Below are 15899 nucleotides of genomic sequence, written 5' to 3' on the forward strand. Positions count from 1 at the left end.
ATTGGTTTTACTAGAGATTGCACATTCAAGCCATTATTCAGGATGCCAGCAGGTGGAGGAGACCCTGCCCCCTCGGGCCTCTGTCACAAAGTGAATCCTGCCCACAGGCCAGCTATTGTAAGACAGGAAAGAGCTTAGGGATTGTCGATAGTGGCTGGGAGGAGGCCGCCAGGCGTGGGCTTCTCAATCAGATGGGTTCAGCTCTGGTCCTGATGAGTTGTGCCTCTCAGACAATGTAAACCCCTACTTAACCCCTGAGCCTCAGTCTCCTCATCTGTGAAATGGGGTTAATGTCAACCTCGTTCACACACATCAGTATTAGATCGAATAGCACGAGTTTGGCTTTTGTGTTTCTGGGTCCTAAAGTGGTGCCTTTTCGCTATATAGATTGGCCTTTGGAAATGAAATATTTTTTCTTTTCTCAAATATTCTTTGATCCCGGTTGGTCAAATTTGGCCCCAAGGTATGGCTTTGGGAGGCACTGTGGGTTTTTAAAATGAATTAAAAATTTCAACTGAAGGTGGATGACTCTGGCAGATGGGACATCCCAGAGGTGGGGGTTGGTTGCCTACAGATCCCGCCATACCCTAGGGTCTCTTGCTGGTGTCATTTACAAACAGGTGGCCCTCAGCTGTCTGGGAGTCAGACGTCTAGTCAACACTTCTTCCCATTAAGGCCAATCCCCATTTAGTTGTCCATCCTCTAAGTGACTCAGAGGGCCAGGAGGTCACATTCTATAATTAAGCTACAACCTGAGAGCCCAGGTCTTGAGGAAACCCAGGAAGGCCACTGGAATACCAGAGTACCCCACTCCATTTTCCAGGGGTCTTGGGAAGCCAATGATTCCATGGTTTCCAATTCCTAAGGCAAGAGGGGAAACTGAGGCAGAAGAGTAGCAAAATGATTTGCTTAATGCTGAAGATAATTCTGGTGTCTTCCAGATGCCCAGGGTTGCCTCCTGTCCACTGGCCATAAGCCCACCAGGGTCCCTGCCCCCACAGATAGACCAGGTGGAAGAGCACACCCACCTACGCTCTCAGCCTAGGTCTGAGACCTAGGTCAGGCTAGGTCCCTGCGGCAGATCTTCGGAGTCTCTGTCTGCTCACCTGCAGCCTGGGGCTGCTGTGCGGCAGGTGAGCTCCCAGCACCTGCCCGGCACCCAGTCAAAGGCGGAGTACAAGGTGCAGGGCTTCAGCTAGATGGGAAGTGCACCGGCTCACTGAGCAGTCTCTTAATAGACCAACCCAAATCTCTGGGGTTCGGGACTATACTCAGACCCAGTATCTCAGGTACATGAGTTGACCTTGACCTCTTGTCCCTGCTGACCTTGGTGCCTGGTCCTGGAGGTGGTAACATTAACCGGATGGCACAACCTCCCAGCCTCTTTCTCTCAAAGCCACCTGGCCTTTTCTGAGCTCCTTTCGGCTGGTTTTGCTCTTAGAGAAGGTAAGAAGGTAACAGCTCTGCTTGGGGGGCTGTGATGGATTTCTGGCAGGGCAGTGGCTCTTAGGAGAAGGGGTTTACGAGGTGCCTTGTGATCTGACCTCAGTTCACCCCTTGCCGGTCACCTGCTGCCCTCTCTGCTGTGGCCAAACTGAGCTATTGACTGGTCTGCAAATGGGCCATCCTCCCTTCATGCCAGGTCTTTATCAGCACAGTTACTATTGCCGGGAACCCTCTTCCTCTGAACTCGCTCCAGCTCCAGCACTAGCTCCCACCTCCCAAGCCATGGACATAGGACTTTTGGCCTGGCCTGAGTTCAATCTGTTACCATCATCCCAATGAGTCCTCCAGGGACTGCCCCTCTATACACTGAACCCATGAGGTTGGGTGGGGTGAACACCATGCCTTTTCCTGGACAGTAAGTCAGGCCTGGACAGTATGCCAATAAAAATCAGCCCTGAGATATTTGTTGGCTTTTCAACACACTGTCTTTCTGCTGGGGTTGCTTAGGTAAAGCTGCTGGTGGCCATCTTTGCTTCCACTCTGGTAAAGTTTGCCTGGGAGTGAAGCCAAGCCAGGGGATTGGAGCGCTGGGGAGAGATGGATGGTGAAGACTTTTGAGTCCCTGGATCCAGCAATGCCTGAAGCCTTTAATTCCATCTATCAATAAATACTTCTTTTTGCTTGAATCACTTTGAGTTGGGTTTCTGTCACTTGCGACCACAAGAGACCTCGCTGGTTCACACAAGTTCCTCTGATTTGCTCCTGTCCCTTCCCGCCTAATTCTGAAGCCACACGGCACCTCGCACATCTTCATGTCCCCATCACTTCACGCAGGGCCTCAGCGAAAGGGACGGAACCACCACTCAGCTTTCCCACAGGACTGCTGCCCTCAGTCCCTCAGCAGCGCCCAGGTGCCCCCAGGTTTTCAGAAAGACTCACCTCCGTCTTATTCCGAGAGAGCACTCTGGAGTCAATTGGGCCCAGGGACAGGTTTGGCAGGACAAGGTTGAGAACTTTCGCAGCGAAGACCTAGCAGGGAGGGGAAAACAAGGGGTGTGAGTTCGGTGGCATCCATGCTCAGCTCTGCCCACAGGACAGTTTACAATAAATTAAGGAAAGTGACACCCGAGCTGAACATCAGCCAGGTCCTCTTCTCCAGGCTGAACACCCCGGGACTCTGCCTGCTCTGATTCAGACAACCTCCAGTTAGTCTGGCTCAGATCTGGGCCGTGGGGGGAGCCGGGCGGGAGGTGGGCCGCCGCAGCTGACGGCAGGAATGCCATATCTATTTTTTGCCTGTTCCGGATCATGTGTGGCCGCCCTCCCCACAGTCACTCATCGGTTGCGGTTTGGAATTCTTTGCGGGAGCTGCCTAGCTGAGGTCTTAGGCACGAGTCACTTCTGTGAGTTTCCTAAAAATACACAGCAGGAGCAGAACCACCCAGATCACCTGTGAAGCGGGATAGCTCGGAAGATCCCAGAGAAGCCTGCTCTGATAGGGAAGAATCTGTGGATTGCCTTGGTTTGTCTCAGAGGGAGACAGAAATCGTCACCAGCTTGATCAGGAGACGCGTGGCAGAAGGAAAGAGACCTGATTTGATCCCTGGCTGTGCTGTCTTGCGCACTTGGATGTGAGATCAGGGCATCACGGAGCCCCCATTCCCTTAGCTGTCAGTGGGGACCTTGGCGTTCCCCCAGAGGACCACTGTGTGATAAAGCACCTGGCACACAGTAGGTGCTTAATCCGTGCTCCTTGAACTTGAGCCCGATGCAGGGACAAGCCGCGCCTCCCCACCCGTCTCTCCTGCAGGATCTGGTGTTTACCCAGGAAGAGTGTGAGCCTGGATCTCACACTTCTCCCCGCAGAGGGGGGCTGTTCTCGTTTCTGCACTGGGCACAGACACTCAGGGGGGAGAGATGCTATTTCACAAGTGAGCTGTGACTTGCTGAAATTAGAATCGCAGGGAAGGCGGCGAGCAGTGAGTTCTCAGTCTTTGTGGAAGGCACACATCATGGAGCCGAGAGGTGATGTCCCCTCGGTACCCTCAGCGGGGGTGAGGGCACTCACATCTACTGAAGGACAATCTTTGCTGTGTCGCATACAGCCGTAGATGCCCAGACATTTAATCTTGACACAGATGCCGTGAGGGTTCATCTTCATTGCACAAGGAAATAGGCTCAGGCGTGTATCATGTGGCCAGCTGGGATGGGGACAACGGTCTGGGCAACACTGTGCTTTCCCCTCACACCACTGGCCTTGGTTATTCTCTTTCCATATGAGCGTTAAGTGGGGGCCTTAATTTCCTGTGGGTGACCACACACAGCTGCCATTGGGGCTCTCTGTGGAGTCACTTGCTGGACCCCGCTACCCGCTTGACACTCAGAGCTATAAAACATCCTGTGTCCTCAGGCTGTACAAGCTGGATGTCCTCTCACACCGCTAGGAATCAGGCAGAGAAGAAAAAAGGGCTTTGCTCTTGAAGGAACATAGGTGCACCCAGCCACTCTGAGGTCCACAAGGTCAAGTCTGCATGCTTCAGGAAAAGATGGGAGCTCCCTGCCTTGAAGACCAGCCTCACTCCCGACCCCCCACGCCTGGGGTCCAAGCCAGCGATCCCCAAGCATGTCAACTCACTGCTGTCAACGCACCAGGTGCCACGCAGCACCCTGAGCTGACGTGTGAGAATCTTGTGGAGAAATAGAAGGGAATCCAACTGGGAGCACTGGGGAAGGGCCTGGACTTGGCCATACAGTGTGCAGCCTCATGGGATGGACAGGACCTGTGGGGCAGGGCTCAAGTGTCAAGGCAGGGTCGTGGAGCAGCCCCGCAGACAAGCACATGACCGGGATGGCTCGGAGTCTGGAGAGCTCTCCCAAAGGAAAGGGTTTGGGTGTTTCCAAACATCTATGAACTCCAGAAATTGGAGGCTCCTCTGGGAACCTAAATTCAGGAGTTGGGATGTATGCTTTCAAAGGTTAAAGGAAAAGTTTAAATGAAGAGCAAATACAGCAGATGAGTGTGTGTTCACACAAGGCAGGGAGGCAAGGTGCTGTGCCCTCTGGTCCCCACTAGGGTCCGACTGCTTCAGGAGGGTGGAGGATTCCATGGGACTTCTTTCCTCCAGTAGGACTGGCCCAAGGGTGACACTGTTGGGGAAGGACTTAATGCATAGCCCAAAGCTTGAACAATTGTCATCTGGACATCTTGCCATCCTCGGTGACCCTCGCCATGGCTCCCTGAGTGGGCCTGAGGGCTGACAGTTGACGGTGTGCAGCCCTGCCATGCTTTGGAATCACCAGACATGTTTGGCCTGTGTGCCTGTCTGGTCTGGCCCAGCGTGCTCAAGGACGCTGCTGTCTTCCCGCCCTTCAGTTTCCTACCATTTCCGGATTAGATGGCAGACAGCCAAGGAAAGGCCAGGGGGCATACCAGCTCCACAGCCAAGACACCCTCCAGAAAAGTGAAGGAGGGAGTCCACACAGCCTCCGTGCCAGCACTCCTAAGACCACCACCAGATTTCTTGTTCACCAATAATTTACGTTTTGTGACCGTCACCTGATTCTGCATGGACCCGGGCACACAGGGGCCGGCCAGGGGTGAGGAGACAGACTTACCTTCATCTTCGAATCTATGCTCTTGCCACTGGTGCTTCTTAAACCAAAATATTTATGCCCCCAAATACCAAGACCCTCACTTCTAGGAGAAGGTGCTGAGAGTTTAGGTTTGACAAGGATCAGAAAAGACAGCACAGTGGCTCAAACCATCCTTGCTCTGGATTCATAGGGTGGAGGGAGGGGACAAGAGGGCCAGGAAGGACTCTGCCTGCAGGACAGGATGACAGTCCTTTCTCCTAGACAACACTTTTCTTTCTCTTAACAGAAGAACTTTCTACAGCTAAAGGAAACTTTTAGGGAAAGAGTTTTGGAAGAAAAATAAAAGAAGAGGGCCATTTCTGGAGAATTGTTTGCTTTGTACAAAATGAACAAAGCCAGGGGTGCCTGGGGGGCTCAGTCGGTTAAGTGTCTGCCTTTGGCTCAGGTCATAATCCAGGCATCCTGGGACTGAGCTCCGCATCCAGCTCCCTGCTCAGCGAGGAGCCTGCTTCTCCCTCTCCCTCTGCTCCGCCTTCTCCTCCCTCTCACCACACTCGTGCACGCTCGCTCTCTCTCTCTCTCAAATAAATGAAATCTTAAACAAATAAACAAAAATCCCAAAATGAACAATGGCTGGGTTTGGTGTCTGTGGAGGAAACTAACCAATTACAGCCAGACCAGTCGGCTGCTATGCCTACCTCTTCCAAGTACAGTGAGCCAAGTGCTGGGGAGACAGCTCCCTCCTGCAGCTGCCAAAGGCCTTTTCCCCAAAGAATAAGTAGGAGGAGACAGGGCAAGGGTGCACAGGGCTCAGGAGGGCAGGTGGCTGGGTCTGCCTTCCTGGAGGTAGAGGCAAATCGTTTGATGACAATAATGTGGCTTAAAAAACAAAAAAAATTAGGTGCTCGGCCTCTTCCCCACAAAAAATTCCAAGACGGTTGCAGGGGCAGGATGCTTGGAACGGGTGCAAAAGATAACCCCTTTCCCTGCTGTTCTTCTAGGGGTTGTTTATTCCATTAGCCTAGAGGCTGGTGGGGGAGGAAAGGGTGAGGCAGGGCCGAATGAATCTAGCAGGGGCAGTGGGTTGATTGTAGTGATGCAGAGAGCCAGAAGGGCTGAGAAGGGGGTATGAGGTGAGGAAGGGCCACGTAGTAAGGGAAGAGTAGGGGTGGAAAGGGCCTGACAGAGCCCACACCCTGAGGATCAATTTTTGTTCAGGCTGCCCTGGTCGGTGCTGCTGCATCCCACCATGATCTCCTTAACCCTCCACCATCGGTCTCCCTAAGCCTCCACCATCGGTCTCCCTAAGCCTCCACCATCAGCGGGGAGAGCCCTCCATCGCCTTCAAGGGAAGGCAAGAAAAGCCGGCAGAGGCACCAGTGAGAGGTGCAGCTCACCCATAAGGAAGCTGGAATCAAACAGAATAAACTTCTCATTGCCGGTTCGCTCAGGCTCTTCGGATAATCCTGCAGGAGTGTGGAGAGAGCCTTGGATCCAGCTCCAGGGAGGAGTGACCCCAGACAGCCCCCACTGAGGTGAGATTCCCCCTTCAAATCATGACCCCTGCAGGCTGGGTCAGGTTTGTGCCACCCAGTGGTGCTGACTCAGCAGGGACCCCAGGTCTCATCCCCAGAGGGTAATTTGGGGGCAGACTTATAGCTAATGGGCCCCAAGTTGTCAGCCTCCCAGCCCCAGAAAGAGGAGACTGAGAGCCAGGCAAGTTTTGATTCAAACTCTGGTTCTGAATCACCAAGAAGTCTGTGGTCCTCAGTTTCTTCATCTCTCAGATGGGGATAATGAAACAAACCTCAAAGTGTTGCTTGGGAGGTTACTGGAGACCTGGTTTCCACAGAGTTCCTCCCTAATTGCCCTTCTGGCTTCTGTCCTCGGGAGAAACTCAACAAATTCTCCTGGACTGACTGCAGAGAGAGCACCGCCAATGTTTTTCAGAGTGACGGTTTGCAACAACTGTCACAGTCACAGCTACAACCCTGAAAAGCATTGCACCCCCCAAAAGGAAAAACTCTCCCAGAAGTGAGGTCCACCTCCCGATAAGCCAGGGACCAGAGTGTGTCACTGGCCCTTGACATGCCCTTGGGCCATTCCTGGATGAAATGCTGAGCCCATCACTTTAAATACTAGTGATGTGCGCAAATGCCTCTATTGATCCAAAAGGTTTTAATGGCTCCCTAAGATCATTTTGAAGCTTCTGCAGCTGATGAAAGACTTGACACGAGGGAGGGAATTATAATCACGATCTTCTAAAGTGGCTCCGGCAGGCCAACTTGTGCAAAAGGGGGCCAGAGAGCTAGGCCTTCTGTGAGGGTGCCTTCCGCAAGGGTCAGCCCAGAAACTCTCGGTGGGGGAGGAACACAGCCTCAGGCCAGCGGAGACTAGAAAGTGCCTTGTGCCTTTTCTGTGTGCCGAGCTGGGAAGGGGGGAGCAGCGGCTCACCGCTGTCTGCCCTGTGGCTGACCTACAGCAGGGGCTCCCCAAAGATGTGTTGGGGAGATGACTTGTTTCTTGAAGGCCAAGCGTCTAGAAGTCTGAACCCCCAGCTACGACAGCTCAGGCACCTGCAGGACAGAGGTAACACCCCCTATCCCCAGGCACATCCCAGCTGCCAGATTCATGGGCCACTTCATGACTGCAGTTAAGTCCTGGTCCCTGGGTCTAACTTCACAGCACATGGAAAGAGGGGCAACCCCCCCCACCCCACCCATTGCCTCCTGTTTCCCTCTATCCCCAGCACCCAGATTGTCCCCAGGGCCTTCTAGAGCCTGGTGACTACAAACAGATGAGAAGGCGCTCGAGTCAAGGGCAGCTGACCGCTGGCAGGCATGCTTTGGGGTGAAAGGGAGTATCTTGCCTCGCTTGCCGACCAGGGCTGGGGCACAAGCTGACCTTAAGCAAAACAATCGGCCCCACGTTCTGGTCTGAATTGGGAATGACTTTCTCTCCATACTGGGCGGTGGCGGAAAGGAACCGAGATAGGGCGGCTCATGCACTGAGGGCCTGGTTCGTGGCTGCTCTCTCCTCTCTACTTGGCCAGGTGCCCTGACTGACAGGGAGTGGAAGCATCTGGAATTGGGTGGGCTGGCTTCTGCGTCCCTGACCCTGGATCCCCGGGCACAACCTCCAGGCAAGAGGCAAAGAAGATCATTTAGAAGATCACCCTCCGGGCAGGCTGAGCTTGCCCGTCCCATCAACCCCAGGCACGGCCCAGGGGGATTTCGGCGGTTCCTCATCTCGCCCACCTAAAAAAGTGAGTGGTTCTGCACCCCACCCCACGTTCCTGCATGCTATCCCCGGGGCAAGGCCAAGTGAGGACACCTGAGTCTCGTTCACACACCCACTTAGCTGGGCAGCCCAGGGTTTCACCTCTGCTCCCTGGGAAGGACTCTAGCTCTGCACCGCCCCAGTTCTGATACACTATTATTGTTTCCAAATTTCTCCTGTGGTCCCTTCCCTTGTACAATCACATTCTAAACACAGACAGTGTTTGGGGGCCAGATACCTGTCCTCCTTGTCTGTCCTCCAGGCTAAACACACCCCAGCTTGTGGAAAAGGGAGTGTGGAGCTAAGACCAGCCGTGTGCAGGTCTGGTGGGGTGTGTGTGGGCGGGGGGTGCGGTCGGTCTGGCATGGGGATCCGGTGTTTCTACAATCCAGGGGGTAGGGCCTGTCCTCTTCCACGTTCCTGTCTGTACTCAAAGCTGCCCACTTCGATGATTTGGAGAATCTCTCCAGCAGGAGTTCGGTGCCATGAAATAAACCACCGGCACAGTCCACTGGGAGGAGGGGCGCGGCCAGGACTTGACTTTGCCCTCTGTCTTGGCCACGGCAAGGCCCCCTCTTCCACCTCAGCCCTCTCAGGTGGGAGTGGTCTCTGGGAAGCCAGTCCTCTTGGAGGTCTGTAAGGGAGACCTTAGCTATTCCAGGACCTAGCCTGAACTATTCCAGTTAATGCTGATGGGAATAACTATTCCTGAATCCTGAAGGAGGCGCAAGTGGTATCATATGCTGAGTAAAACAACCAAACTAAAGCCAAACCCACAAAAATGAAGCCAGCCGAAAGAACAAAGCCCGCAGAAGGCACAGAGAGGGTAAAACACAGCAATGAGTAGCACGTGCCCGTGAGTCCCAGTAGATGGGGACTCCGGCGGCCGGCCTCCACCAGGCAGAGACAGCCCCCTGTCTGTCCTCTCCTCATCTTTTAACGTTTGAACCCTGTGAAAGTGTTATTCTAACAATGTTTAAATTTTAAACAAAGGTTCTCCGAGAAGCTTTCAGGAAGGTTGTTGCACTAGACTTGCTGTGTACAGGGTAATCCAGTCACCCCGGGGGTGGGTAGGCAGATGAATCAGGGACTCTGTCAGTCAAAACTGCCCGAGACCCAGGGGCAGCAACAGATTTCGTGGTGGGGGAAGATGTGTCCTCAGGTCTGGGGGCAACAGGAAATCCAATTTGTCTTGGTTAATAAGAGGAGACCAGCACCCCCCAGGGACGGCTGGTTCCTGATTTGACAAGGTGATCTATTAGCACAGGGCTCGGAGAGGTCACGCTGGCAGCCTTGCCTGGAAGTTCCACGTCTGCTAGAGACTCTGATGGGAAGCCTTGGGGCCCAACTCTGGGCCCTGCTGCCATGACCCCCTTGTGCATTTTATCTGGAAAGCCCCAAGGTCTCTGGCTTGTCTCTAAGGAAGAACATCCACGTCAGAAAATACCTATTTTCTTCTCTAGGGAAACATCCTAGAGGGAGAGTGGGCAGCCCCGGATTCAGATCAATCAGGCAAGTTGTGTGATCCTGGCGGGTCACTCGCCCTGCCCGAGCCTCAATGTTCCCTTTCACAAAACAAGGTCACAACCTCTCCCAGGGGCGATAAGGCAGAGGAAAGCAGGGCACATGCTTGCCGCTCACTGAACTGAATACACCTTCCTGAGTCAGAGCACGTGGGTGCCGTGAGAACGCCCCGCTCCACTGTGATCCTGGTCTTGCTCGTTCTACTTGGAAAAGAACCCTTGATGTGAGTGATTTGCCCTCGTGCTATATAGCCGATTACAGTCGTGATGGGAGCCGTCCAGGAGGTCATGCATTTTCTTGCACATGTGAGTGACCAGAAAGTAGCCCATGTGGGCATTACCTGTGGTTCTGGGAATGACCTTCATTTCTTTCCCTGGCAGAAACAGGGTGGCTCTGCCTGCACTGCTGTCCACCCACACAGCACTGAAATTTACTAATGACAGTTGGTTTCAACAAGTCAATGGTGATTTCCTTCCAATGGGGCAAAATTCAAAGACGCGAGGCATCTCTATTCTGCGGTGGATTAAGTAAATCGTTGTTCTCTGGTTAAACTATCAGATAGTTCCAGGTTTCTCTCTGGCTCAGCCTGTCTCCATTTCTCTGTATGTAAAGGAAAGGCTCTCCACAGGACCTGCCCACCCATCTCTGGCCGTGGGCTGGAGGAAACACTTTGAAAACATTCTTACAAGCCTTTATTCCTGTCCTGTGCTCCTCTACTTGGGTGCTCAGGAGGATACTGGAGGTATCAGTGCTACCGGCAATTATTTAGAAGTCCTGCTGCCGTTTGACGGTGAGGCCAGGGAAAGGAGGGTAAGCCACTGGCGGATGGCTGCCAGTTCCCCATGGCCCCATGACCCCCACCTCACCCTCTGAGTCCTTTGAGAGTCCTGACAACTGGCTCAGAGGGCAGCCCCACTGGCATTGGCATAAGATTAACTCTTCCCTGGGGATGCATGGGGTTGGGATTCTCCAACTCTCATTCACTTATGCTCTCTCTTAAACCTCACGCCGCTAAAGGATAGGTCCAGAACATTCACAACCCACGTTCACGGCAAGCAGTCCCGAGATGCACTCTCTCATCTCCCTTCTCTGAGACGAAGCACCTGTTCCGCTCCTAGGCAGTTCAGTTGACCCCTGAACAATTCGAGGGCTAGGGGTGCTGAGCCCCTGCCCAGCTGAAAACCAAACATAACATTGACCCTCCCTGCCCTGCCCCCCACCCACAAAACCCAACTACTAATAGCCTACTGTTGCCTGGAAACCTTACCCATAACATCAAGAGGTGATTAGCACATATTTTGTATGGATTACATAGCATACGTTATATTCTTATGCTAAAGTAAACTAAAGAAATAACGTGATTAAGAAAATCATCAGGAAGGAAGAAAGAAAATCGTAAGGAAGAGAAAATATATTTAAAGCCCTATATCCGTTTTTTTTCTTTTTTCTTTTTTCTTTTTATTAATTTCTTTTCAGTGTAACAGAATTCATTGTTTATGCACCCCACCCAGTGCTCCATGCAATCCGTGCCCTCCATAATATCCACCACCTGGCTCCCCCAACCTCCCACCCCACGCCCCTTCAAAACCCTCAGATTGTTTTTCAGAGTGCATAGTGTCTCATGGTTCATCTCCCCTTCCAATTTCCCTCAACTCCCTTCTCCTCTCCATCTCCCCTTGTCCTCCGTGTTATTTGTTATGCTCCACAAATAAGTGAAACCATATGATACTTGCTTATATCTGTTGAAAGAATCCATGCATGAGTAGTAGGCTCATGTAGTTCACACCTGTGTTGTTCAGAGGTCAACTGAATGTTAGCTCGTGTACCTTGTGCACATCGCCCGGAGCCCCAGAACCAAGAGCACATCCATGCATGCCACCACATACCAGTATAACCGGGACAACAAAATGATGGCTCAAACAGAGGGGTACATCCTTAGAGTAAAGGAAAACGTGCTCCAGCCTGGAGGAGAGCTGCTGCTCAGCGGACCCCCCTACGTCATCACCACAGACTGCTGGCCGTTCCCCTCCGTGTGTACTTTTGGCTCGAGCTGGCAAATTGTCAATGAAAATCAGCCCAGGCCCTCCACACAAACTGTTAACAAAGGTTATTTTGCTAGATTCCCAACATGTGTCACTTTTTCCCTGTTCAACTTTCACCAAGAAAACACACACAAACAGGAAACCGTTCTTCTCTCATCGCTAAGGGAGAAAACACACCTGACTTCAGACATCACGGAACCCCTGTGGCGACAAGGTTTGGTATTTGTCCAAACCTTCACACGGCGAAGGACAAAGTCCGAAAACGGACTCCAGCCCTTCCCCGCAGACTTTAGCCAGGAAAGGACGTGCCCATGGATGCCCACCCTCCCTCCCCCGCCCCCCCGCCCCGGCCCTGCAGGACTCGCCCAGAACCAGAAGTCCATTTACCTTGAGAGTCGTCGCAGACTCAGGATTGGCCAGAACCAAGGGTGAAATGAGGACCATACCGGAGAAGTGGCTTGGCCTCTCCGCGGCCGTGAGAATGACGATGGCACCTCCCTGCAAAGCAAAACAGGCCAGGGTGGGCACATGCCAGCTTCCACCAGCGCACATATTTCTAATAAACCACCATCAACACACTCCACCGAAGCTGCAGGCCTGGCCCGGAGCCCCAGGCGGGGTGGGGGTGGGGGGCTTACCTTGGAGTAGACTCCACGGAATGTTGGATAAACTGGATCTGCAATTATTTTATTACACATGTTTCCCCCCCCCCTCAGGGTTTTCCAAGAGCAAACATTTCAGAGAGATATAAATAAGGTTCCTGCTTGTGGGCCGTCAGTTAAACAACACATTCCTACTTCGTTTCCAGCCAAAAGCTGGCAGACCCCCAATGCATTCATGCCTTCAGCCTTAATATGAGATTTTTGTTTTTGTAATCGGATTATAAGAAGAGATGGCTATACTTTTTTTTTTTCTTCTTGGTTCGGTCAAGGTCCCAGAAATTTTGGTTCCAAGAAAAATACTTAGTGAGCGTGAATGGTGCTGGAAGCATGAGGCCTTGGTTGTGGGCCTGAAGATGAGGGTGGGTGGGACCACAAAGGCGGGTAGAGGCTGGGCAGGTAAGAGACGTGTAGGAAGCAAGACAGGCTGTGATAAAGGGGGCAGAAGCCCAGCCCCAGAGGGAAAAGTCCCCTGCCGCCCCCCACCTTTACATTTCATCAGTTCAAAATTCTCTGCCAGCCAACCTGTCAGGCTGCCCGGGGGGAGACGTGCTGCCCATTTGCAGGCTGCGGACTTAAAGATTATACTTGGTGGCTTCTTAGGGAATTAGATACATTTAAAAGGTGGAAAGGATTCTGAATGGCTTTTAAGGACTTGTTTCCCTGGGGAGACGATGTGCCCAGTTCCCATTCATACTGTACAGGCTGGAGCAAGCATCCCGGGTTTGGGCACTTTCCCTGGGTTTCTCGCTGATGGAAGAGCCATCCCTGCTCTGAGAAATGGCTCTGCAGGAAGAGGTGCCCTTAGGAGTCTCACTGTGAAATGGCAGTGAGGGGCCAACAGAGCCTGAAAAGAAAAGATTGGTTTCCGAAGAGGCCCCGCAGCAGAGGTCCTCAGAAATGATGGGCAGGCAGCCTCCTGGCATCTTGGGTCTCAATGAGAAGCTCCCTCTTGGGCTGTCTCCAGGACACTGAACCTGGCTTGTCCCGAGCACGAAAATGCCCGGGAGCTCCAAGTACAGGGCACGCAGAGAGGGGGCATGCCAGCCAGGCAGAGAGTGGGTGGGGTGGGGAGCACCTTGTCTTCATCACGGGGGTCTCACTCCTCCCACCCACAGCGAGGCTGGGGACCAGTCTTGATTTGGGCAAGGTCTTCTGTGGCTGCTTACCATGGAGTGGCCCGCTTACCATGGAGTGGCCCAGAAGGAAGACAGGAAGCCCTGGGTAGTCTTTCTGCATGATATCCACGTGCTGTAACACATCCCTGACGAAAACGTGGAAGTCGGACACTACCATCCTCTCCCCTTCGCTCTGTCCGTGGCCAACTGGAAGGAAATGGGAGATGAGAGAATCACAGTTACCAGGAGGCCGTGGGCCACCTGAGTCCAGTGGTTTCCCTGCCGGAATTACCGACCACTCTTGACCAAGGACCCAAATGTATCATCCCGTGGAATCCTCTCTTTCCCACCACTCTCCCATGTGGGAGTTCTCTCCCTGTTTTACAGCTTCAGAAGTCAAAGCACAGACTGGTTAAGGAACTTGCCCAAGATCCCACAGCCTGGAAGTGGGATGAGGAAGGACATAAACATTGCAAAGCCTGTCCATGCAGCCAGGATGGTTTCCTTGTGGCTGTTTCCAAGGAAGGAAGAACAAACAGGTGCACAGATTTTCAACAGGGCTGATTTTCTACCAAGTGGCCAGGAGTGAAACTGATGGGGCTCAGAATTTTCTGGGGTCTTCCCAGCTCCTTGGTCCTCAGAGTTGTGTTTCAACATTAGACTTTCACCAGGTCAAAGTGTTGCATCTTGTCACCTCACTCACAGCTTTCAGCGATGACAATCTGACAAACACACAATGAGATAAAACAGCCCGAGGTGTTTGCCAGGAGTCTCCACGAAGCCGCGCTAAAACTAGGTCACAGTGTATTCCTCCTGGACTTTATCATCTGTCGCGTTTCTGCGCTGTTCATTTCCCTTGGTTCTTTTCTTAGGGCCTCTCCACGTTTTCCCTCTGAAGGACATCAGTCGCTATAGAAACAGCGTGCTGGCGGCTGCGGCTTCCTTATTCAGGCTGCAAGCCCCTCACACGACTGTTTGAAAATCATAAAAAGAAAGAGATCCCAGAGAACAGGGGCCACGCAGCCAGGGTATCTGCCCAAACCCTTCCTGCCATCTCTGCGGGGACAGCTGTCACGGGAGTAATGATGGCAACACTCATTTCACAGATAGAAAGGGGAAGGACTTACTGCTTAGAACTGACAGGCTGCCCACACCTCAAATTCAGGACCCACCTCGTTGGGCAGAGGACAAGCTCCTGTGCCCTGCTGTCCTGCTGTCCACCGCGCACCCTGCCCCAGCCCTGCCACCTTCCTGACCATCGTGTGGTGCCGGGAGCCCACCAGCAGTCACCATCTCAATAGCACCCTCTGCTCCCTCGCCCCTGGAGGGTTTCTTCCCTCCTTAAATTGATTGTTTTTTATTGTGGTAAAATATACATACCATGCAATTTACCATCTCAACTATTTTTTAGTGTACGGTTGGTTCAGTGGGCTTGAGTACGTTCACCAGATTGTGCTGCTGTTACCACCATCCACGTCCAGAACGTCCCTGAATTAAAACTCCATACTCCTTGTCATGGTCTGAATTGTGTCCCCCGCCACCCCTAAACTCTTATGTTGAAGTCCTAGACCCCTGTGGCTCATAATGGGACTGCCTTTGGAGACAGGGCCTTCAAAGAGGCGATGTAATTAAAATGAGACCGTTCTGGTGGGTCTTAACCCTATCCGACCCCTGTTCTTATAGGCAGAGGAGATTAGGACACAGAGACGTCAAGGGCATGTGCACAGCGGAAAGACCATGGGAGGACACAGCAAGAAGATGGCCACCTGCAGGCCAAGGAGAGAGGCCTTGGGAAAAACCAGCCCTGCGATACCTCAGTCTCAGGCTTCGAGCCTCCGGGTGTGCGAGTAAATAAATGTCTGTTGTTTAAGATGTCCCGTCCATGGCGCTTTGTCATGGCAGCTGGAGAGGACTGATAACACCCATTTCACATTAATTCCCCATCCTTCCTCCCCCCATCCTTAGAATATACTTCAGTAATGATATGCCAGAGTCTTGTCTTTAAAGTTTAAGTTATTGCAAATATGTCCTAATTATTTCCTCCGTGGGCTTGTGTTCCTAATTTGATATACAATGACGTTTGTTAATTTCGAAATAAATTTGTTTCCAGCTATAAGTTTTGTTTTCAATTTAATTTTCTTTCTTGAATAGATACACACTGATCTGGTACAACGATTAGAAATTTATAAGAAGGGTTCACCCAGTGAAGTCTTACTTCTATGCCTATCTACTCCACC

The 15899-nt window shown here is 52.4% G+C and overlaps 1 protein-coding gene across 4 annotated transcripts in view; it reads right to left on the reverse strand.

The window, feature by feature from the left end:
• The window catches only part of MGLL (monoglyceride lipase), a 233392-nt gene that overhangs the window by 17435 nt on the left and 200058 nt on the right, over positions 1–15899 (reverse strand). For 3 of the 4 annotated variants that reach the window (XM_047743143.1, XM_047743134.1, XM_047743125.1), the window contains exons 4-7: positions 13733–13869; positions 12273–12383; positions 6438–6506; positions 2386–2475 (exon numbers count right to left, since the gene is read on the reverse strand). In XM_047743143.1, coding sequence (XP_047599099.1) covers positions 2386–2475; positions 6438–6506; positions 12273–12383; positions 13733–13869 — 407 coding nt within the window. The remainder of the gene's footprint in view (positions 1–2385; positions 2476–6437; positions 6507–12272; positions 12384–13732; positions 13870–15899) is intronic. The other variant, XM_047743119.1, reaches the window with a different exon arrangement.

This window comes from Lutra lutra, chromosome 1, assembly GCF_902655055.1.
Source record: "Lutra lutra chromosome 1, mLutLut1.2, whole genome shotgun sequence".
Lineage (NCBI taxonomy): Eukaryota > Metazoa > Chordata > Mammalia > Carnivora > Mustelidae > Lutra > Lutra lutra.